The 24,887-nt window shown below is 43.4% G+C and overlaps 1 protein-coding gene across 7 annotated transcripts in view; it reads left to right on the top strand.

Moving 5' to 3' along the window:
- FAT3 (FAT atypical cadherin 3) overlaps positions 1-24,887 on the top strand; it is a 553,941-nt gene that overhangs the window by 247,991 nt on the left and 281,063 nt on the right. For all 7 annotated transcript variants that reach the window (XM_087721078.1, XM_087721079.1, XM_087721081.1 and 4 more), the window contains exon 3: positions 20,754-21,068. In XM_087721078.1, coding sequence (XP_087577204.1) covers positions 20,754-21,068 — 315 coding nt within the window. The remainder of the gene's footprint in view (positions 1-20,753; positions 21,069-24,887) is intronic.

The following is a 24,887-nucleotide window of genomic DNA, read 5'->3' on the forward strand; positions in this document are numbered from 1 at the left end:
ACAATTCATTTAGTGACTGTTCGAAGTTACGACGACACCGGAAAAAGTGACTTATGACCATTTTTCACATGTACGACCATTGCAACATCCCAATGTGGTCATGTGATTTAATTTGGATGCTTGAGAACTGATTCACATTTATGACGGTTGCAGTAGCCAGGGGTCACGGGATTCCTGTTTGAGACCTTCTGACAAGCAAAGGCAATAAGGAAACCAGATTCACTTAACAACTGTGTTACTCATTTAACAACTGCAGTGATTCACTTAACAAATGCGGCACAAAAGATTGTAAAACGGGACAAAACTCACTTAACACATTTCTCACTTAGCAACTTAAATTCTGGGCTCAATTGTGGTCGTAAGTTCAAGATTACCTGTAGCTCTTTTTGTAGGGAGTATTTCTACCTAAGGAGAATGCTAAAAAGGTGGGGCAGAAGTACAGAGAGAGAACATCTGGAAGAGATGCTGTCTGTTCTCCTGCCCTGTCTAGATAAGCAAACCCAGTGGTGGGTTGCAGGCGGTATGCCTCAGTACGGCTGTACCGGATTCTGCCCGGAGCACCAGATACCGCTCCGGAGGGCCCACCCACCCGCTCGAGCTCCTTACTATGTTTTAAAGCTTTTGGTGCTTCCACGCATGGTGCGTACAGCGCCTGCGCGACGCTCCGCCGAGCAGCTGAAGCATTGCAGAGGCTTGCAGAAGCCTCGTTTGCAGCTACAACCGTACCAGTTGGAACGGGATCCGGAACCCACCACTGGGCAAACCCAAATAAAATCCTTAGGTAGCTTGTTCAGACTTTAGAACCCTCATTAGGCCTTCAAGAGAACTGTAGAAAGCAAACTCTATTAGCGTTGAATATGAAAGCTGAGGAAGCTTCTTGGATGAGAAGCGAAACCTCTTCAAAGAAAAACTGGAAAGTCCAGTTTGCCTCTTGAAAAAAGCGCCTTTGGGGCAACCATGACCTGGGTGACTTAGAGTCTCCCTAGACATTGAATATCTTCTTATCTTGTTATGACTATAACTTTGTTGTTTGTATCTTACGATTTAAAGTGTTTAATTAGTATGATAGTACGATTTATCTTGATTGCTTATTTAGTATCCAGGACTATCACTAAGTGTTCTATCTAATGTTTTGGGATGAATGTATTTTTACAATGACTATGATAATGAACTATCACTATCGTTGTATGTACCTATGTTTCCCCTAAAATAAGACCCAGTCTTATTTTCTTTTACTCTGTGAAATAAGTACTAGTGCTTATTTTCAGGGGGAGTCTTATTTTTCCCCCATGTATGGGGTGTCCACCACATCCGCTTGCTCATGGCGGGGTAGGAGGCTGCGTGGCATGCTAGTGCTGCGGCCATGAGGCAGGGGGGGGTTGAGCTGCCCCTCGTGCCCCGCACCAGCTTACGTCAGGCCCCTTATAGCCAGGTCACCCATACTCCGACATGTCCCTTGCCTCATGGTGGCAGTTCCAACATCCCCGTCCAGCAGGACCCTGCGTGGCTGCCAGCCCACTTCTTCTGCTTGCTCGCGCTCACAACGGAGCAGGAGACCAAGTCACACACCAGTGCCACAGCCACGAGACAATTGACGGGGCATGGATGGCTTGGCTGTGGGAGCCCTGAGGTAAGTCAGTGTAGGGCACTTGGGACAGCATCACCACTTCAACTCGTGTTAGTGTACTGCAAGCAACCGGATTCAATGGGCAGCCAGCCAGGTGTGCAGGCGCTTGAGTAGGGCTTATTTTGGGGGGAGAGGTAGGGCTTATATTAAGAGCATGCATAAAAACATGCTAGGGCTTATTTTCAGAATAAGATTTATTTTCGGGAAAACAGGATACACTGAGAGCTTATGCACCAAACACAAATTCCTTGTGTGTCTAATCACACTTGGCCAATAAAGAATTCTATTCTATTCTATTCTATTCTATTCTATTGTCAGGCCTGCAACCATCTCTTCTTTTGGGTCTTTGACCTGCCATGCTTTCTATTGTTCTGCTTTTGTGGGAAAATGGGAGAGGGGATTGTGAGGAGGACTACTATGTAGTCACAACAAAATTCTTTCTAGAAAGCCAAGGTCATCCTTTGTCTCTGCTCCTGACCAGAACTGGATGGGTGGAACTGCCAGCATGGCAGTGGGAGATTGGACCATGTGATGGACTTGTGGATGTGGGGGCAGGATCTTGAACTTTCAACTGGGTGGGGAAAACCGGGAAGTTTTCAGATTCAGGTTTTCCCAGATGAGCCAACATGGCTGCCTTAATAAATTGGAACTTTGAGCAATACTTTGGCTTGGGCTCTGATTTATTTTTGGATGCTATTTGGAACCCTGACATTCTATTCCAGTGTTTCTCAACCTTGGCGACTTTAAGTCCTGTGGACTTCAACTCCCAGAATCCCCCAGCCAGCATAGCTGGCTGGGGAATTCTAGGAGTTGAAGTCCACAGGACTTAAAGTCGCCAAGGTTGAGAAACACTGTTCTATTCTATTGTATTCTACAATTCTTGATTGGCCATCTTTGGTATAAAAAAAATGGGAGCTTGACTAAATGTATTATTGAGAATAGATGGTGGTGGTAGTGGTGATGATGAAGATACTACTTTGTCCTTTTTGTTGTTGTTGTTGTAATCATTCTTCTAGAATTCACGCCCTTAGCAATGAAGTGGCTGTAGGGGAAAGATAAGGCTTAATCAGCATGTGGCTTTCTTAACAGTGTCTCTCTTTCATTGATGAGATCCGAAAGTGGAATTTCTGTTTTAATTGCACGGAATCATTTGCTGTTGAAGGGCCATTTTTTTCCTATATGATTAGGGTAAATTAGGACGGCATTGCATGAACCCTTGAATTAATTAATTCCGTTACAAAAGAGACAGCTGATGCCATCAGTGAAGGATTAGACTGCCTCCTTATGTTATAACTATTTATCACAAGATAGTCCGACCAAGGAATCAACGGCTTTATACTTAAAATAAATACGAGATCCTGAATCTTTTAATATTACCTTGACGGAGATGACCATAGAATGTTTACAGAGCGGGAGTCCCAACACAATGATAACGTTTGAAAAATAACTTCATAAAGAGTGTGTTTATTTTTGCTTTGACATATTTTTTTTTGAGACCTTTGGCTACAGGTAATCTTCGATTTACAACTGTCATCGAACCTGGAATTACGGTCATAAGTAGTTGCAGTCATTAAGTGGGTCCCACATGACTGTGCCCAATTTTTATAACCATTTTTGTGGTGGTCATTAATCAAATGCCAATGTGGTTAAACAAACACTGCGAGCATTATGTGAATCCCTTATTATTTTATTTAGCACATGGCATCTACAGAGGTTATGAAATCACTGGTATGCAAATTTAGTTTAAATAAAGCATGTGTGTGTGAGAGTATGTGTGTGTATCGATATGTACATGGATATGTGTGTATGGATATGTGTGTATACAGATAAATAGATACAGATATATGAACACACATATACACACACATTACAGAGCCAAGGTGGCGCAGTGGTTAAATGCAGCACTGCAGGCTACTTCAGCTGACTGCAGTTCTGCAGTTTGGCTTTTCAAATCTCACCGGCTCAGTGTTGACTCAGCCTTCCATCCTTCCGAGGTGGGTAAAATGAGGACCCGGATTGTTGGGGGCAATATGCTGACTCTGTAAACTGCTTAGAGAGGGCTGAAAGCCCTATGAAGCGGTATATAAGTCTAACTGCTATTGCTATTGCTATTGTTATGTATGTAGGTATATATACTATATTGCCAAAAGTATTTGCTCACCCATCCAAATAATCAGGATCAGGTCTTTCAATCACTTCCATGGCCACAGGTGTATAAAATCAAGTACCTAGGCATGCAGACTGTTTTTACAAACATTTGTGAAAGGATGGGTCGTTCTTAGGAGCTCAGTGAATTCCAGCGTGGAACTGTGATAGGATGCCACCTGTGCAACAAATCCACTCGTGAAATTTCCTCGCTCCTAAATATTCCAGTCGACTGTCAGCTGTATTATAAGAACGTGGAAGTGTTTGGGAACGACAGCAACTCAGCCACAAAGTGGTAGGCCACGTAAAGTCGCCCAACATCAGTGTGCGACCTCACAAATGCGCTTCTGGAAGAATGGTCAAAAATCCCCATAAACACACTCCTAAACCTTGTGGACAACCTTCCCAGAAGAGTTGAAGCTGTTATAGCTGCAAAGGGTGGACCGACGTCATATTGAACCCTATGGATTAGGAATGGGATGTCACTTACAGTAAGTTCATACGTGAGTAAAGGCAGGTGAGCGAATACTTTTGGCAATATAGTCTGTATGTATGTATATAAATGAACAATACAATACAGGAGATAATATATTCAATTAAGATGTAAGCATAATAAAATGTGAATCCATTCTATCAAATGTATATTTTTGGTGGAAATTGGAAGCAAATGCTGGGAACTGTAAAAAAATCAACAACTGAAAAACACATCCCATTGACCAAGGGGTGCTGCAAACAGCCATAAATGTAAAGTGTTTGTCAATTAACCCACAATGTGATCATGGGGCACACTGTAGGTATGTGCATGTGTGCATGTGGAGCATTCTGTATTTTAAAATTGGATCATAACTACCTTTGGGGGTACTGTCCGCTGTGGCTTTGAATGCTTGCTAAATGGCCAGTCGTTAAGCAAGGACCCCTTGTACAGTGTCCATCTCTCCTAGCATTATGTGAGATAATTTAGGTCAGGACCGCATCAGGGTTGTGTTTGACCTCGAGGGCCGGGGTGAGCGTGATCAGGGTGGGCGTGGCCAGCTTGACATCACTTGTGTCCGGGGCACCTGTGGTGGCCTGGGTGTTCTGCCGGCGGAAACAGGTTTCCGATCTCCGTTTTTGGCCATGATGACCTCCTGCATCCTCCGCCACTAAAATCGAACTTGAGAGAGCCACCTCCCAAATTCCCTTTTCGCCGGCAGAGGCACCGTGGGCTGGTCCTTTGCTGTTTCCAGGATGGCCCCATGGGTTAGATCTAAGCACCCTGTGAGCCGCATGCGGCCCGCAGGCCTTGAGTTTGACACCCCTGGTTTAGGTCAAAGGATCTGGTGTTGCTGAGTCAGCTGTTTGGTTGGTTGGGAATTTTACCGTAAGTCTCCCAATTTTGTTTTTAAACTTGGAACTTAACTTATTCTCCCCAAAGAAGAATTGACTGAAATACATTTTTCATATCTTGGTTTACCGTAAGTCTCCTAGTCTTGTTTCTAAACTTGGAACCAAACTTATTCTTCCCAAGGAAGAATTCACTGAAGTACATTTATCCTTTCCACGTATTTGTAAAAGAAACAGAAAGTAACAGATTTCTCCCAGTGTTCCCCTTGTTCGTTGAATGTATTTCTCTTCTAATAATGCTTAATTGATTTTTCTTGTCTGCACATTACATAAGCCTTCTCACTTCATTGTTCTTCCTACCAATTTGATTCAGGAATACTTCCAAGTTCCTTCACTTTCATTCTAGAGTAGATCTCTCCTAATAACATCGGAATAGAGCACAACTCCAAACAGCTGTTTGAGAATGATTGTGTGGTTTATGGTGAAGTAGTTAACCAAAATTCAGTGAAGGATTTTTGTTTTGGCAAGTTAACATGGGCATGAAATGCTGAAAAATCAAATCAAATCCCCAAAACAGCCTGGTTTTTTTTTCCAAAAAAGGGCATGAATAGCCTTTAGGAGGCTTGTAGAATGTTCCAGGGGAGCAAAAACGGGCCTGTTTCTTGTCCAAAAAATTGCACGCATAGCCTTTAGGAGGCTTATAAAGTGTTCCTGGGCCTGGGGGGGGGGGTGTATTGAGCAAAAAACGACCTGGTTTTTGCTCATTTCTACCCTCACCAGCCCCCAGGAGCACTCTGAAAGCCTCCTATAGGCTCTGGATGGTCATTTTGATGAAGGGGGGGAGGCAAAAAATGCTGTATTCAGTGTATAAGACACCCCCAGATTTTCAGCCTCTTTTTTGAGGGAAAAAGGTGCGTCTTATACTCCGAAAAATATGGTAATTGTAATATATAGTACAATTTACCTGTCATTGCAATATTGCTACCTTTAACATGCAATAGATGCTCTAACAAACCTGTTGCCATGGTGAGGCATGTCAATTTCTACTGTGTAATGGGATGGCGAGTCAGAACATTTTAATTTACTGGGAAGCCACCTCCTTTAACCTCCCAGGATGCTCCTTATTAACCCAAGGTGTGTGTGTGTGTGTGTGTTTACTGGAAAGGTGAGAACATTTCCAAATATAGCACTAGGTCAAAGCCACCCATCCATTTTTGTTTTCAAAAACTACTTTTTTAACCTAAGAAGATGCCTCCATAACTTTTGGGATTCATGGCTTATCCCAACGATGATGAACCTTTTTTTGGCTCGCATGCCATAAGCGGGGGGAACGCAGGGGGATCATGGGTGGGCGTGCCGCACCCATAATGCAATGTGCGAACCCCCCAGCGCGCATGCATGCATGACAGGTGCAATCCCCCATTTTTGCATGCTTTTTTCGCCCACTCCAGGTTCCAGAGGCTTTATAGGAGTCTGGGGAGGGCGAAAACAGCTTCCCCCACCCACCAGAGACCCTCTGGAGGCTTCAGGAGCTTCTTGTTTTTATTCCTCCGGACCCTTCAGGGACCTTCTGGAGTTTTCCCTGAAGGCTCCGGAGGGCTAAAAACGACCCTACGAGCAAACTGGAAGTGACTTCCAGTTTGTCCATTAGGTCGTTTTTCGTCCTCCTGAGCCTTCAGGGAAGCCTCCAGAAGGCCTTTGAAGGCTCCAGAGGGCTTAAACCGGCCCTACGAGCAAACCAGAAGTCCTTTCCTGAACTTCCGGTTTGCTTGTAGGGCCATTTTTTTTGCACTCTGGAGGCTTCAGGGAAGCTCCTGAAGCCTCCGGGGGAGGTGGGAGGGCTGTTTTTGCCCTCCCCAGGCTCCTATAAAGCCTCTGGAGCCTGGGGAGGGCAAAAATGGCTTTAAAAAAGGCTGAACTCAGCTGGCCAGCGTGCGCATGCGCACTGGCCAGCTGACAGGGCAACTCCTCACATGCCCTGACAAATGGCTCCATGTGCCACCTATGGCACGCATGCCACAGGTTTGCCATCCCGGGCCTATCCTAATGCCCCAAACAGAATTCAACTAGAACCGTCCATCAGTCCATCAGTTGATGTTTTTCCAGTATATCTGAAGAAATAGTTACCTCTTGAGCTTTGAAAGGGAGAGATACCTCATCTCCTTCACCAACTATAAATAAAAAAATCCCATGTCTGATGGATGTTGATTTGAATTCTTTGTGTTTGTGTGCATGTGTGTTTGTGTCACACACACAAACAGCAAGATTGTATTTAAAGTAAAAAAAGATGTGGAGATTTTAGAAAGAGTGCAGAGAAGAGCAACAAAGATGATTAGTGGACTGGAGGCTAAAACATATGAAGAACGGTTGCAGGAACTGGGTATGTCTAGTTTAATGAAAAGAAGGACTAGGGGAGACATGATAGCAGTGTTCCAATATCTCAGGGGCTGCCACAAAGAAGAGGGAGTCAAGCTATTCTCCAAAGCACCTGAGGGCAGGGCAAGAAGCAATGGGTGGAAACTAATCAAAGGGAGAAGCAATCTAGAACTAAGGAGGAGTTTCTTGATGGTTAGAACACTCCAGAAGTTTTGAATAGCAATAGCACTTAGACTTATATATCACTTTACAGTGCTTTACAGCCCTCTCTAAGTGGTTTACAGAGTCAGCCTCTTGCCCCCAACAATCTGGGTCCTCCTTTTACCCACCTCTGAAGGATGGAAGGCTGAGTCAATCTTGAGCCTGATGAGATTTGAACTGCCAAATTGCAGGAAGCCGGCAGTCAGCAGAAGTAGCCTGCAGTGCTGCGCTTACCACTGCACCACTGTGGCTCATATGCTCCATCGCTGGAAGTTTTTAAGAAGAGATTGGGCAACCTATTTTCAGAAATGATATAGAGTTTCCTGCCTGAGTAGGGGGTTGGACTAGAACACCTCCAAGGTCCCCTCCAACTCTGTTCTTCTGTTCTTTTGTTCTGCTCTGTTCCCAAAATGAAGCTTTCTGTACATTCTCTTTTTTAAATCTAAAAAATGCCACGTCTCCTCCTATATTCCTTCCAACTATTATTCTATGTTATATGTTCCTCAAAAATTGCAGACTTTATTTTCTGGGGGGAACATAGATGCCTAAATTGGCTGACAGATACATTAGTGAAAAATATCAAATTGTAGATACTCGGTTCTTTGGAGTGGGTTTTACCTTAGTAGATTAATATTGCGAACCACCAAGAAGTAAGCTAAATGCCCAATTATCCTTTCCTATTATGAAACCCAATGCTCAACTATTTATAAAAAAAACACTTATATAGAGATATTTCAGTTTAGGCACACGCACAGCTGTTATTTTTATATTATACACCTGTAGAAATAATTCTGCGTTTCTTTGCTTGTTACACATAAACCAGACAGAGCAATTTTCCTGTTCGGCAATTCCTTTCCATTCGTGGCATCATTCTGAAGCATCCACTTATATATAATATAGCAAATTGAGTCAACCTCTTTGGCACCTGGATTCTATGCTATTGTTTAGGCTTGTTTAGACAGCCATGTGATTCAGGAAGCTGGTTATTTGATTGTGGCATCCATCTCCGGGCATGGTCGTACGGTTTGCTTTATGTCAGAAAGTGAATAAATGCTGGGTAAGGCTATGCAGTATCTTTTCTCTGTGCGCTTTCTTCTTTTCTCTTGCTTGCTGCTAGCTCCACAAATTAGCAGATGTTTCAGCTTGATTCACGGTGCTCCATGCCACCCAGTGGAACTAGCCCTTTAATTGCCTGGCATCAGCTGGTTTGCTGCGTAACACATGCTTTACAAACCTTGCCAGGAATTCCAGTGTTCTTTGGAGTCCTATGGCACTTGCAAGCAAGTAAGGGGTTGTTGTTTGATGGGACAACATATGTCTGGTATGCAAGCAAGCAGCCTCTGCATGTCCAAACAGAGATAGATAGTCATTTGTCAAAACCCGGGAACCGTCATTAATCAGGGTAAAACACCCTTATCCAATATAATACCATCTGGAAGTTTCAGACTAGAAAGCTCCTTATCCTTGATCACTGACCAAGCATGTTGGAGCTGGTGTGAATGCAGATCTGAAATCAGGTTAGGGGACAATGGTGTGTAGAGACATTAATTCATTTCATTTATTATCACTATGCATTAACCCAGTGTATACACCTGCTCATCTGTTGGAAAAGCTTTGGATGGCAAACAAAGGTATCTCGTAAGGCCTAAAACTCCAAACTGATCCTTAATAAAATGACAAAGCCACTAATCACATAAAGCCAGTTTAATCTAGTGCTTAAGGCACCCGGATAGAAGCCAGGGGACTGTAAGTTTTAAGCCAGTGGGGTGATTTTGGACCAATCACTAGGAGACTGTGAGTTCTAGTCCTGCCTTAAGCATGAAAACAAACTAGGTGATTTTGAGCCAATCACCAGGAGACTGTGAGTTCTGGTCCCACCTTAAGCATGAAAACAAACTCGGTGACTTTGGGCCAACCACCAGGAGACTGTGAGTTCTAGTCCCGCCTTAAGCATGAAAGCCAACTAGGTGACTTTGGGCCAATCATTCTCTCTTAGCCCAACTTTCTGCATAGGGTTGTTGTGGGGAAAATAGGAGGAGGAAAGAGGATATAAAAATGATAAAGGAGGGCACACACACACACACAGTGTGTTCCAGCATAACTCTGGAACGCCTTGAGCAATTTCAACCAAACTTGGTACACAGAAAAAAACACAAAAAATACTGTGGGGGGTAAGATACCCCTAACACCCCTCTGTGTGTGTGTGTGTGTGTGTGTGTGTGTGTGTGTGTGTGTGTGTGTGTGTATTCTGACACGTAGGTGGCATGCAGAGCCCTCTCTGCAAGCCATCGCCCAAGTTTAGCTCCACTGCGCATTCTGGGAGCAAAATGGGCGCAAGGATCACACATGCATGCGTGGAGGGAGTGCAGGAGGTGAAGCGCGAACTCCCCCGCAGCCTGTTTTGCTCCCAGGAGGCTGCAGGAAGACTCAAAATAGGTGCGTGGTGGGGGGAGGAGCGCCGGGGGTGTGTGTCGCCCAATACTGTAGATATAATTCATTCCTTTTCCTGTCTACTATATATTAGGATAAATAAATACCCAGGCAATGCTGAGTTATCAGCTAGTATATACTGTATATTTAAAAAAGCAACGAAGTGTACACTTGTAAAAAGCAACAAACAGGCAGGTCAAATCTTCACAATAAGTAATTGTATACGCCAGGATGGTGTCTGGGAGATTTTCTAAAAATCTTAAGTCTCTCCTCCAATCATTTCCATTTTCAGAGAACTTTAATGAAGCAGAATTTTGATTTACCTGACCCATTGGGTGTGGGGCTCGTCATCCCAGATATCAATAATAGATTAAATTACATCATTCGCCTTGATTTACGTAATTGGTGTAATGACATTACACAAATGAAGTAAATTGATGCAAATGACATAATTCGCAGAATTTGTGTAGCGATGTCAATTAAAGCCCCTTTTCATTTCAGCCCACATCCTGAGTTAACAGCTGAAACTCAGCTGCATACGAGGACTTTCCGTGTTGGAAGCCACGGATTTCATTTTTAGCCGTCGTGCGCTCGTCCAGATCATGAAATTTAGCTGTTAGGCATGTCACAAAATTAGCACGATTGTCCCTGTATGTACCGTTTCGAATCGGAAAGGTTGCAGCTCCCTTTGTCCTTATGCCAATTGAAAATTCTACATGGCTATTATTGTAGGGGAAATCTTCAGGTCCTGGAGAGATGTCCAATTCATGGAATTTTGCTGGGGTTCCAGTCATATCTTTCAGGGAAGGATCGGGTTACTCAGTTTTGCTTCTTCACTGTGTTCTTCAGTACCTCTAGCATTTGGGACTGGAATTGAGAATCATCTATTGATTATGGTAGATTTGGTCTCCCTGCCAACCTAGATGGTTCATTGTTTAGGACCGTAATGGCAAACCTTTTCGGCACTCACTCAGAAACGTTGCATGCATGCTTGTCGGGGCGTGCTCCAGAAAAGCCAGACTTCCAGGTTCCAGCGCACATGCGTGCACAACAGTGGTGGGTTTCAAAAAAAATTGGAACATCTTCTGTAGGTGTGGCCTGCTTTCCGGGTCCACTGGTGGAACCTCTTCTAACCGGTTCGGTAGATTTGACGAACCGGTTCTATTGAATAGGTGTGAACTGGTAGGAACCCACCTCAGATGCACAACCATCAGCTGGTCGGTGTGCATGTGTAGGCTGGTTTTTGGCACTGCCGCGTGGGCGAAGGGGTCGCGCTCTGGAAAAGCTGAACTTCCAGGTTCTGGCACGCATGCAAACACAACGATCAGCTGGCCGGAGCGCATACACACACCAGTTTTTGGCACTGCTGGGCATACGAAGGACATCTGATTATCGTGCATGCACGCATGCCAAAAACCCGGAAGACAAACAGGCAAGGGTGCTCGTGCCAGGCGACATGACTTCACATGCCACTTTGGGGAACACGTGCCATAGGTTCGCCATCACAGATCTAGGATAACTGGGGTCAACAGTTGCTCCTAATCTAGACCATAATATTGGCAATTTGATGGTGGTCTTGAGATTGTCAGAGCAGGTGAAACCATAGTCTCAATTCTTGTTCACTACGGAAAAGATCTCGTCCTGTAATCATGCAAGTATAAAAGGTAATATCAGTCAGGCTTCACAGAGACATTGCTGTAAATGTCAGCTCTTCTAATATTTAACCCTTAATTTAGGAATTAGTTTAGGGTTATTTTCCATAGCGCGCATAGTAATGAAGCCATGTACTCACAGAAGATCTGCCTATTACAGTATGCAGAAATCACAGCCCTAAGATTCAATAGGTCTACGATTCTTGATTTAAATTCTAGAGTCCCTCTCCCCCTTTTAAAGTCAACCATCATTTGGTCATTCTATAGTAGCCTGAAGAGGCACAGGATCTATGCTTGACGTAACAGGCTTTCTTCTAGGTGGGAACATCTCCACAGGAGTGCAGGAACAGCTCTGCTTACTGATAGAAATGACTATGTGTAACTTAGAGTTGAACTATGGACATGGTGGCTCAATATCTTAAGGCGCTGAGCTTGTCAATCAGAAAGGTCGGCAGTTTGGTGGTTCGAATCCCTAGCTCCACGTTGACAGAGTGAGCTCCCATTACTTGCCCCAGCTTTTGTCACCCTAGCAGTTCGAAAGCATGTAAAATAGGAAGTAGAAGAAGTAGAAACCACCTTTGGTGGGAAGGGTTAGGGTTAGGATTGCTTTGTTTACCATCCCTAGCACCTGTTGTAACACCACCTTATTTTCTCTTTCTTTTCTTTTCTCCCTCTCTTCCTTCTCTACTTCCTTCCTTCCTCCTCTCCTTCCCCTTCACGGCCATTATTTTTTAAGGCGGCGGGGTTTCGGGAGGCAAAAAATGCTGTATTCAGTGTATAAGACACACCCAGATTTTCAGCCTCTTTTTTGAGGTAGAAAGGTGTGTCTTATACTCTGAAAAATACAGTATATTACCGGGGACTCTTCTTGCCATTCATCTGGATTTGTCCGACTTGTTGGATTGTGGCTAAGACGGTAAAACATAGCTCCTCCTTAGCCATAGGCTGAACCAACATCAGAGCATAGATAACACCAGAGGGGGGCTGCTGCCGGTTCCGACCGGTTCAGGCAAACGGGTAATTCCAACCAGCGCCTGGGCCCGCCCACCCGCCATGGTGCTATTCCATCCTATATAATCACCAATTTTACGATGCCGTGCACATGCTCACATTTTTGGCTCTAGGCGAACCAGTTGTTACTGTATGGGACTCCCACCTCTGGATAACATAGTAAATCAAATAACAGTGTGACTTAGCCTTGGGTTTTTGAGTTCCATCCTGCTATTATTCCTTTTCTTTTTAAAGACAAACTATATTTTTTTTCAGTTCAGGCACAATAGGAAGCGATATTGCATCCTTGCAAACTAATGTTGAACATACCTTTTTTTTTTATGTTTCTACAAATGTTAATGGAATAAAAATAAACAATGCTTTGGTTAGAACCATAAAATGAACATAGTCATCTCTCCTTTTTTGTGCCTGTGTGTGAAAGGAAAAAGGGTCATATGAATATCTTCTCTTCGTGTTAGAGAAAGCAAAAATCTCACAGGAGGAAGACATTAGCTATTAACATCCCCTATTCTTTTCCAGTTAATGCAGGATTAATTCACAGAATTAATCAGAAATGAGACAGTCTATTTGTGCCCGTATTCCCTTCTTTGGAATGAAATGTTCTGTCCTTGGGGGGAAAAAAAATTCCTTTGTTGAAGAGAAAAGAACAAGGAGTGAAGAAAAGTGGGAGGGGAGGAGAGAAAAATCTATATGGTTATTTCTTTGTTCTTTTTTTCCTTCGTTCCCTAATTTGAATGCATTTTAGTAAGTCAGCTACCTGTAGGCACTCAGTACTGGACAAGAGGACATACTGTACCTCAATTAGGAGGAAAGCCCATTAACTCAGTAATGGGGTTCATAGTGTGATATTCAGGGACGCAGTGCCTCAGTGGCTAAGCCACTGAGCTTGTTCATCAGAAAGGTCGGCTGTTCGAATCCCTAGGACCACGTAACGGAGTGAGCTCCCGTTACTTGTCCCAGCTTCTGCCAACCTGGCAGTTCGAAAGCATGTAAAAATGCAAGTAGAAAAATAGGAACCACCTTTGGTGGGAAGGTAACAGCATTCCGTGTGCCTTTGCCATGTAGTTATGCTGGCCACATGATCACGGAGACATCATTGGACAGCACTGGTTCTTCAGCTTTGAAACGGAGATGAGCACCGCCGCCCCCTAACGTCGGGAACGACTAGCACACATGTGCAAGAGGAACCTTTACCTTTTAGTGTGATATTATTCCATAGAGTCTGAAATTAGAAATTTGAGAGTCCTGCCAATCTTAGAAATGAGAAAGTGGGGAAATCTGATTAAAAGACTTGGTGAGCTAAAAATTGCAGTTTTGTGTTGTGCTCCTTCTGATACAATATCTAATAAAGGCCAAGGAATCTGGTGCCTTTAGGTTATTTTGGATCCCAGCTGCGATAATTTCTAATAATCGGCCTTTCTGACAGAAGCTTATGGAAACTCAAATCCAAAATGTCTTTACGCCTCTTGACATAATATTGTACCTTCCCCTGGTATAATGGAAAATAGCTGTGATCTAATACTACTAGACTGTCTTATTATGTTTAAGTTTTATTTTATTTATATGCCGCCCTATTCCCTAAAAGGGACTCAGGGCGGCGAACAACTTAAACGGGAAGGGGAAACATACAAGTACAAAATAAACATATTAAAATGACCAACAACCACACCTGTCGAGAGGGGAGGGGAGCTCATCAACCCCAGGCCTGCCGACACAGCCAGGTTTTAACGGCTTTTCGGAAAGCAGGGAGAGAGGTGAGGGTCCGAATCTCCGCGGGGAGTTCGTTCCAAAAGGCCGGAGCTGCAACAGAGAAGGCCCTCCCCCAGGTCGTAGCCAGATTTCATTCGCTGATGGATGGAACCCGGAGGAGGCCGGCCCTGTGCGATCTAATGGGTCTTTGGGAGGTAATTGGCAGCAGGTGGTCTCTCAAGTACCCAGGTCCAATACCATGAAGGGCTTTATAAGTAATAACTAGCACCTTAAAGCATATCCGGAGACCGATTGGAAGCCAGTGCAGCTCACGGAGGATAGGTGTAACGTGGATGTATCGAGGTACACCCACAATCGCTAGCGCGGCCGTGTTCTGGACCAGTTGAAGTCTCCGAATGCTCTTCAAGGGCTGCCCCATGTAGAGCGCATTGCATTATTTTTCTGAAGGTGGTTGAAAAAACCCATAATAGACCACCCCGATATGTTGAAGAAGATCCTGTAAAAGATTTTTTTTTAAACCAGCTTTAAGTTATTTTTAGGGAATACAGGTACAGTTGTTACGTGAATCACTGCAGTTGTTAACTTAGTGACATAGTTGTTGAGTGAATCTGGCTTCCCCCTTGACTTTGCTCATCAGAAGGTTGCAGAAGGGGATCACATGACCACGCGACACGGCAACCGTCTTAAATATGTATCAGTTGCCAAGCATCTGGATTTTGATTTTGATCTTGCTGCATGGTGTGAAAAATCATAAGACGCTTTTTTTCAGTGTCGTCATAACTTTGAACGGTCACTAAATAAAATGATGTAAGTCGAGGAGCACCTGTAGAGCAGTGGTGGCATTCAAAAATTTTTACTACCGGCTCCCTGGGCATGGTTTGGTGGGCGTGGTGTGGCTTCATGGGTGTGGCTTGGTGGGCGTAGCAGGGGAAGGATACTGTAAAATCTCTATTCCCTCCCCACTCCAGGGGAAGGTTATTGCAAAATCCCCATTTCCTCCTGATCAGCTGGGATTCAAGCAGAAGCCTCCTGAAGGTCCCTGAAGGCTCCGGAGGACTAAAAACGGCCCTATGAGCAAACCGGAAGTCCATTCCTGAACCTCCGGTTTGTCCATAGGGCGATTTTTTTTTTTGCGCTACGGAGGCTTTAGGGAAGCTCCTGAAGCCTCCGGGGGGGGGGTGTTTTCGCCCTCCCCAGATTCCTATAAAGCCTCTAGAGCCTGGGGAGGGTGAAAAATGGCTTTAACAGGCTGAACTCAGCTGGCCAGTGCACGCATGCACGCTGGCCAACTGACAGGGCAGCACCTCACGTGCCCTGACAAATGGCTCCGTGTGCCACCTGTGGAATGCGTGCCATAGATTCGCCATCCTGGATCTAGAAGATAACATCATACACAGAGAGACACACAAACAAACGTCAAAAAATCTTCAAGGAACTCAGTACCGTTACTGTTCTGTCCCCCCTTCTCGGCTCGTTAACAAACGGCAAGCAGACAAACTTAAAAGGAACTCTCTTTATCAGTTTTCATCTCAAACTGGCTGCGAGCCCAAAAATAAACAGAAATAAAGTCTCTTTCAAGCAGATAACAGAATACAAAACAACTCTTGCAAGCAATGCACTTCTCCAAGTGTAGCCTTGAATCAGGGTTACAGGAAACAAAGCACTTCTCCAAGTGTATTTTACATAAACCACGACTGATGATCAATCAATGTTGAACGAACCAAGGAACGTTGACTCCTGCAACCAGGGCGTGGCACCATCCGTCCTTTTATCCCCAGAACACGCCACTCACTAGCCCCAGCTGCAGTGTTAATCTTGCATCCTGAAAAGACTCACAGAAGACATCTGCTGAGTCACAACACGTTACTAATAAAATACTTTCAGGAATGAGCCTTATTTACCAACTCAGGGCTGATATAGTTGCATTGATTAAGATTTATTTTTTTCAGGGATTTTCCTGCTTCTCTCTTGCCTGTGTCCATTGTCTCCTTCCCACTAAAACCTTCAGGCAGCTGGAGATGTATTTATGTACTGGCAATCAGCTATTTTGATTAGGGCTGTGTGAAAGCTTTTGTTTTGTTATTGCCTGTCGGAATCGCTTCCATCCGCCAACACACTACAATGATAGCATTGTGCATCTTGCGCTCCTTTTGTTATGCAATAAAAATGCCACTTCGGAAACAATCTTCAAAGTAGGAGAACACAAAGCAAAATTATTGCTGCATAACTGACCTGTATTCTCCGAGTATTCACTATTTGTCGTTTGCTGTTCAAAGTCTTGCCAGTTTGAATGCCGTTCTGAATTCTTCGTAGGCATTGTGTCTCAACTGGGCTTGAATCACTTGGTTCATTATCCACTTTTTCTTCCCGGTGAAAAAGGAAAATGGTGTTTTTGGTTTTTTTTAAAAAATGATTTTTTGGCTAATGAAAATATTCACATATTTAAAGATCCTGGTGTACTTTAATAGGTTTTGTTGTTGTTGGTTGCAAAGTTGTGTCCGATCCATCATGACCCCATGGACAACGTTCCTTGAGACCTTCCTGTCCTCTTCCATCCCCTGAAGTCCATTTAAGCTCACACCGACTGCTTTAGTGACTCCCTCCAGCCACCTCATTCTCTGTCGTCCCTTCATCTTTTGCCCTCAATCTTTCCCAGCATTAGGCTCTTCTTCAGAGAGTCCTTCCTTCTCATTAGATAGCCAAAGTATTTGAGTTTCATCTTCAGGATCTGACCCTCTAAAGAGCAGTCAGGGTTGATCTCCTCTAGGACCGACCAGTTAGATCGCCTTGAAGATCGGCAGGGATGGTATTCACTTACTTTCCCTACCAGTTTGCAAATGTGAGTGTGCCTATCCACACATATGCTCAGCCTTCTGCGCATGCGCTTTGGCTTGAAAACGTGCCTGAATAGGGTGGCACCCGCAATTTCCACTACCGGTTTGGATGAATCGGTCCGAACCGGCTGAATACAGCCTCTGGTTCATGGGACTTGCAGGAATCTTCTCCAGCAACTTTAATAGGTTAGCTAACTTATTAAAAGCTTCCTGTTTTTGCCTTTTGTCTCTCTAAGTGGTTGACAGGGTCAGCCTATTTATTGCCCCCAGCAATCTGGGTCCTCATTTTTACCGACCTTGGAAGGCTGAGTCAACCTATAGTTTCTAACCTTTATCAGGAAGCAATACAGATAACTAAATCTGCTAGAGAAATCCATTTGCAGCATCCTTAACACACTGAAATCAATCTATAGTGGAAACTTGGAAGAAGCCATTTAGAAAAAGCTGGGAACAGATCACGGCTTTTATTTTCCTATCACACGCAAGAATTACATTGGCATGTGGTCAAAAGTCATAGGAGGGTTTTGAACTTGTGAGTGGGAGCACATTGTATTTGAATCAAGTACCAGGGGACTCTGTTGTTTTTTACATGCAAAGTATTTGTAAAACATATAAAAAAGGTACAGTTTTTCCAGAGGAAGGGATAATGAGGGATAGAAAACATGGAAAAGCTGCATTGGCTACCCATTAGTCTCCGGACCCGCTTCAAGGTGCTGGTCGTTACCTATAAAGCCCTACATGGCATCGGACCTGGGTACCTGAGAGACCGCCTCCTGCCGATTACCTCCCATAGACCGATTAGATCTCACAGGTTAGGTCTCCTCCGGATTCCATCTGCCAGCCAATGTCGGCTGGCGACGCCCCGGGGGAGAGCCTTCTCTGTCGCAGCTCCAGCCCTTTGGAACGATCTCCCCGTGGAGATCCGGACCCTTACTACCCTCCCGGCCTTCCGCAAAGCCACCAAGTCCTGGCTGCTCCAGCAGGCCGGGGGGCTTGTGAAATATCCAGCCCCATGGAAACTGTGAATGTTGCGTATTTTTAAAGTGTTGTTTTGTCTTTTTATCCCCCCTCCCCTTGTTTATTGTGAGCCGCCCGGAGTCCTTCAGGAGTGGGCGGCATACAAGACAAATAAACTAAACAAAACTAAACTAAAACTTGTGGTCCACTTTCCAATATAACTATAGTAAGTGATGTACATAAGGGTGAGATCCTACCAGTTTAACAAACTGTTCGTTTTGCATGCAATTTGCAGAAAACTGGTGAGGAAAACAGCTGAAGTGAAGCCATCCAGTATGATGATCAGCTGCGCTTCGCTAAAGGAAATATAGATGATTATTGTGCAGGGGCCGGCAGACGGGCCTTCTTCAAAGTCAGAGTGAACCGGTTCGCTTCCAGCTGATAGTCGGGGCTACCGGTTCACCCAAACTGGTCCAAACCGGTAGAATCCCACCCGTGGATGTACAGGAATATTCTGGACAATGATGTTATTATTATTATTATTTACAAAACTGGAGGGTTTTTTTGAGATCCATAAAACCCCCAAATTGGAATGTTTTCCCATTTGCACTAACATAGAGCTTTTGAAACAAAAGACAGGGAATTGTAGTAAGGGGGATAAAAGAAAAGAAGACACATGGTGAGAAAAAGAAGAAGCCAAAAGTATGTTGGTGAGGAGGTGGGATTCCAAGCCCATGTGGTGGATGGGAAGGAGACAGTCTGTGCAGTAGGTGGGAATGGAAGTGATGGAGCATTATGGGTGGGTGGGTGGGTGAGAATATTCAAGTGAGAAGGTGACATGGCCTGCTAAAATACATATGTCTTATTAGAAAACAAATTTGCTCTTTGAGAAAGTTATGGAAATATTACTGTTAAGACTATGGTTATGTGTCTGTCTGTCTGTCTGTCTGTCTATCAGAACCAAGTTTTTGCAGTGATCTTGTCACCCTTTCCAAATAGACAAACCAAGCAGAAAACACTTAAAAATTACAGTTTTTAAGAGTTTAGAGACAGTTTAGAGACTGGAAAAATGGATTGACTATATACAAAACAAATATGGGACTAAGAAATTACAGATAGCCTATGCTTAAGATTAGGAATAATCTAAACTGTTCATAGCTAGTTCAACAGGAAGAAGCTGAGTTCAATGCAGAGATGTTATTAACTTCTTTTTTTTATTTCCTTTGTCTTAATATATTGTAGACTGTGTTTGTTAAAAATCTATACCATTTACGGGCTCTGGGAAGTCGGGGGAGGGAGGGAGGGGGGGTGTTGGGGGGGAGGGGGGATACATAGTATGTGTTAGATTTTAAGGTAACGTGTCTGCACCTGTATACCGTTGCTCATTAATTCTACTGTAAAAATAGGACAATATGAATATATTAATAGATTGTAGAAATACACCAAAGGGAGGAGTAGAGGGATAGAAGAAAATTAAGAAAAAAAATAAAAAATAAAAAATAAAAAAAAATTACAGTTTGGGTACCACATTACAAAAAAGATGTAGAAAGAAGAGCAAATAAGATGATTAAAGGCCTGGAAGCAAAAACATACGAAGAACAGCCGCAGGATTTGGGTTTGGCTAGTCTAAAGCAGGTGTGTCAAACTCGATCCTGTCGTGGGCCGCATCGGGATTTTGTTTGCTCCTGAAGCCAGGATGGGCATGGCCTGATCGTCACAGCCAACTGGGTGGGCCTGGAGCAGCAGAGGCCGGTCCCTCACTGTTTCCGGGACGACCCATTAGCCTACTCTGCGGCCTATCACGGCTTGATCCGGCCTGTGGGCCACGTGTTTGACACCACTGGTATAGAGAAAATGAGGACTAGGGGTGACATGATAGCAGTCTTCCAGTATCTGAGGGGTTACCCTAAAGAGGAGGGTGTTAGGTAAGCTCCCCGTTGGGAGAGCGAGTCCGTTCAGAGAAGAGTTGTGAGACTTGTGTTGGAGAACACATAAACCAGCATACAGAGACACTGCAGTTTAAATAGGCTTTTACTTTCGTGGAAATAGAGGTATCAGAGTCCATCAAACAGTCCAAGTCATACACGGATAAGACAGTCAGTCATCAATGTCTTTCAGTTAAGGGATAATTCAAATAATAGTCCATAATCATACAAACAGTCTGGTACTCAAAATTTTCTAGCAGTTGCAAAACTTACAATAGCTCACGGCACTTTCTAACAGCCAGCTTCCAAAACACTCAGATCAGATCAGACCAACACCTAACAAACAGAGAGCTAACAGTCATTCTGGCTCCCTCTTATGGTCGATTGAGGAAACAGCATTGCTCTATGATTTATATATTGCCAACCCAACCGTTAGATTATATTCCTAATATAAGAGATCAACTTATTTACTAAAGCATCTGTTGGCAGGACAAGAAACAATATGGATTCATTGTCATTTTCTGCAATTCCACACATATTTTTTTCTCCTTTTGTTTTGCAGGAGTTATATACACAGGCGATATCCTTGATCGAGAGACTACTCAGTCCTACTGGCTAACTGTGTATGCTGCAGACCGTGGAGTTGTTCCGCTTTATACCACCATTGAGGTCTACATCGAAGTGGAAGATGTAAATGACAATGCGCCCTTAACTTCTGAACCCATTTATTATCCGTCTGTTTTGGAAAATTCCCCGAAGGATGTTTCAGTCATTCAGATACAGGCACAAGATCCCGATTCCAGCACCACTGAAAAGATGACGTACAGGATTACAAGTGGAAACCCCCAAAACTTTTTTGCCATCAATACCAAAACCGGTAGGACATACTTCCTTGTTTTTCATGCTACCAAGAATGGTTGTATAGATGTTATGGAAGGTTTTCTTTGCATATATTGTTTTTCGTTCAACTGTCTTTCCTTCTTTTGCTTCAGAGAATATTCACAGTTATTGGTGGTTAGTTTTCAGGAAGCTGGAACACTGAAACAAGGTGACACAGAAATATTGCCAGAATCACACGTATTTCTGAAACTTGGTTTGTAAGCTATAATGTAGATGAAACTACTGTTGTATCTGAATTGTTCCCCATATTTTTTCGTGTGTGTGTGTGTTCCAGCATAACTCTGGAACACATCGAGCAATTTCAACCAAACTTGACGTACTTTAACGTTCTGTTAAAGTACACCCTGTTGTGCCTTAAAATGGCTTCTACCGTACTGCCTTAAAATAACTTCTACTGTACAGTGCTGTGGAATTGCCATGGTAATGGCTTCACAGTACTCCACAAGGCGGGTCCCTCTGGTAAGGGGGGAAATCCAACATTAGAAATTGCGGCGAAGTTCATGGAAGGAGGGTTGAGATAAATAAATATCCAGGCAGCACTGGGTTATTAGCTAGTAATTTTTAAAATGGATCAGTTCCAGTAATATTAGTTGTTTGCATCTAAAATTAATTGGTTAGCAATTAATTGTTGATATGCAAACAGTTCATATTTTCCCATCGAAGCTGACTTGAGAAGATTTGTCAAACTTTTTGTGCCCCTAACTAGAGATTTCTTAATTTGACAATTAGATCTAGCATTAGGTTTTTGCATGTACAAATGTTGGCATTTCTATGATCCAAATGCTAATTAAATTTGTCAGAGTCTGTTTATTATTTGTATTGAGGAAAGAATAACATTAATTCAAATATTTTGCTTTAATGGGAATGATTGTCATATATAGAATTGATTTGATTTTGATTTTACTTTATTTGTATGCCGCCCTTTTCCCTGAGGGGACTCAGGGCGGCTCACAATTCAAAGGAGGGGAAAAACAGACAAGTTACAAACATGAAAACCATACACCGTTAAAAAGCATAACAGTCATACCATTCGAGTGGGGTTGCAAGTCTTTAGCCCCAGGCCTGTCGGAACAGCCAGCTTTTAAGGGCTATGCGGAAGGCCTGGAGGGTGGTGAGGGTACGAATCTCCACGGGGAGTTAGTTCCAGAGGGTCGGAGCAGCCACCGAGAAGGCCCTCCTCCGGGTAGTTGCCAGTCGACATTGGCCGGATGATGGAATTCGGAGGAGGCCTAGTCTATGGGATCTTATTGGTCTAGTGGAGGTAATTGGCAGTAGGCCAATTTTTGGTCACCTATAAAAATATTGGGTGATATTTTGCTGCCTGTTTTGTCACTGTTAAATTAAATGCTCTCCCCGGGCTCCGGAGGTTTTCCTTGAGCCTCCAGGAGGGCAGAAACAGCTTCCCCAGGCTCCAGAACGGGGGCCTGTTCCCCAGCCTCCATGCGGGCCCGTTTCAGGCCTCCCTGAACTTCCGGTAGGCCCGTTTCTCACCCTCCCTGAGCCTCCGCGCGTGCCCTGAACTTACCTGCATTCAAAACGGACCACGTGAGGACTCCTGGGGTAGGCGGGGCCAGCCAGGAGTGGGATTTGGGGGTTCTCCGAATTGCACAGAATCTTAGCTAGAGGTTCTCCCGAACCCCTGTGAACACCCAGCAGCCCGACCCCTGGTTATAATCTGGATTTCAGTGTCTGAAAACAGGCTAATTTTGCTCATTTAGGTGGGGTATCAGAAAGCTTGTTACTTGTACTATGTAAATATGTAAAAGAAATCCTATTTTAATTTTAGGTCAAATAAACCATTATTCAGAACAGGAATGTGAAGGCCAGTAATTTTCTGAAACCAAATATTGTATTTTTCGGAATATAAGACACACATATAAGATTTTGAAGAGGTAATTTTTTTTTAAAAAAAGTTTTTTGCACTTTGCAGGCCTCCCAAACCCTCTGCACACATCATTTTTTTGTGAAAAACGGGACATGCAGAGAGTTTGAGAGGCCTACAAAGTATTCCTGGGGACTTGGGGGGTGGTGGGGAATGAGCAAAGAAATGACCTGTTTTTTGAAAGAAAAAAAAAAAACAGGTCATGCATAGCCTTTAGAAGGCTTGCGGTGTGCTCCTGGGGGCTGGGGGGGCAAAAACAAGCAAAAACGGCCCGTTTCACTCATTTTTGCCCTCCCCAACCCACAGAAGCACTTTGCAGGCCTCCCAAACCCTCTGCACATCCATTTTTGTGAAGGGGGTAGGGTTTCAGAAGGCCAAAAATGCTGCATTCAATGTATAAGACGCACCCAGATTTTCACCCTTTGGGAGGGGGAAGGCGCATCTTATACTCGGGAAAATACGATACTTGCCCACAATGTTTAAAATGCTTTAACAAGCACTTGTTGATGTTTATTTATCAAAGATACAGAAAATGCTTCATACAAAGTACGAAGCAAGGAACATTAACAAATATCAGTGATACAAATACAAATTTCTAGGTAGCTCTATCATGCAGACCGCACTTCAAAACTGAGGAATATTTGAAGAAATGCAGGGGAAAAGGAAACGGAAACGCCTCTGTGAAAATTTGCTCTAAATGCTTTAGTAATTATTTCAGAGTTTGCAAGTGGAATTAAATATAGGTTTTTAAATGTGTGCAATTTCAAATTAAAGACTGAGTTTCCTTAATAATGGGTTATGCGCTCCCTTCTCATCAAAATAGATTTTATTATATTTGCTAACATTTAGGTAGTTCCGGGCACTGTTTAAATCTTTTTTATGTTGGATATGCTGATTCCATTTGCACTGAAATTCTGATCATGTAAGTTCCGTTTGTAGCTTTGTCCAAATGTTGTGCCTTCCAGCTGTGGAAATTGAACATTTTCAGTATCACCGGAGAATGCGAATTTAGAAAAGGTGCCCTTAATTATATTATTGATATATTACAGATCTTAAGCTTTGATGCTGATGCCCCCAGCAGTTACTCGCATGGCAATGATATTTTTTCCACCTTCGTGCAGTCTTCATTCATCAATAGCCTTACATCCCTTAATAGTTCTTGTAACATGACATTTTTGCAATGGCTAGAATATCATTCATAACAAGCCATTTGTTTTTCAATTACGCAGTTCCTGAAAAAGGGTTTTTTTGTGTGTGTTAGGGAAGGGGAGAGAAAGGAAGAAAGTAAATAAAACAGATGATGAAGTTACATACATTAAAGCAGATTGATTGCTGCTATAAATTTTCAGTTTTATTTCCCATATATAAGTGTTAATTTCACAGCAACCCATAGCGGTAATTTATCGCCTCAATTTATGACAGTTTTGTGTGGTCGGCGGGAAGTGATGAATTTTAATTCTGACCATTATGCTCTTCAAAATAAAATAAAATAAAGGACAAACTGCTAACAGAAGAGCTAACAATTATGTTCTGCAATGATGTTGATACATCAAAGGGTTCTTTGTATGTAGAAACTTTTATTCTGTTGGCACTTTCACTTTCAACTTATTAGGGGTGTAGAGTCCTTTAAAAGGAGGTTAACAACCATAACATAAAGGTGAGAAATATCTATGGTGTCAGGGTTCCAAATAGCATCGAAATTTAAATCAGAGTCCGAGGCAAAGCATTGCTCAAAGTTCCAATTTATTAAGAGAGCCATGTTGGCACATCTGGGAAAATCCAAATCTGAAAGCTTCCCGTTTTTTTCAACCCAGTTGAAAGTTCAAGATCTTGCCTCCACACCCACAAGTCCATCACATGATGTAATCTTCCACTGCCATGCTGACAGTTCCACCCATCCAGTTCCGGCTAGCT

Source organism: Thamnophis sirtalis, unplaced genomic scaffold (assembly GCF_051295495.1).
Source record: "Thamnophis sirtalis isolate CommonGarterSnake01/CBP01778 unplaced genomic scaffold, rThaSir2_p1.2 scaffold_8, whole genome shotgun sequence".
Lineage (NCBI taxonomy): Eukaryota > Metazoa > Chordata > Lepidosauria > Squamata > Natricidae > Thamnophis > Thamnophis sirtalis.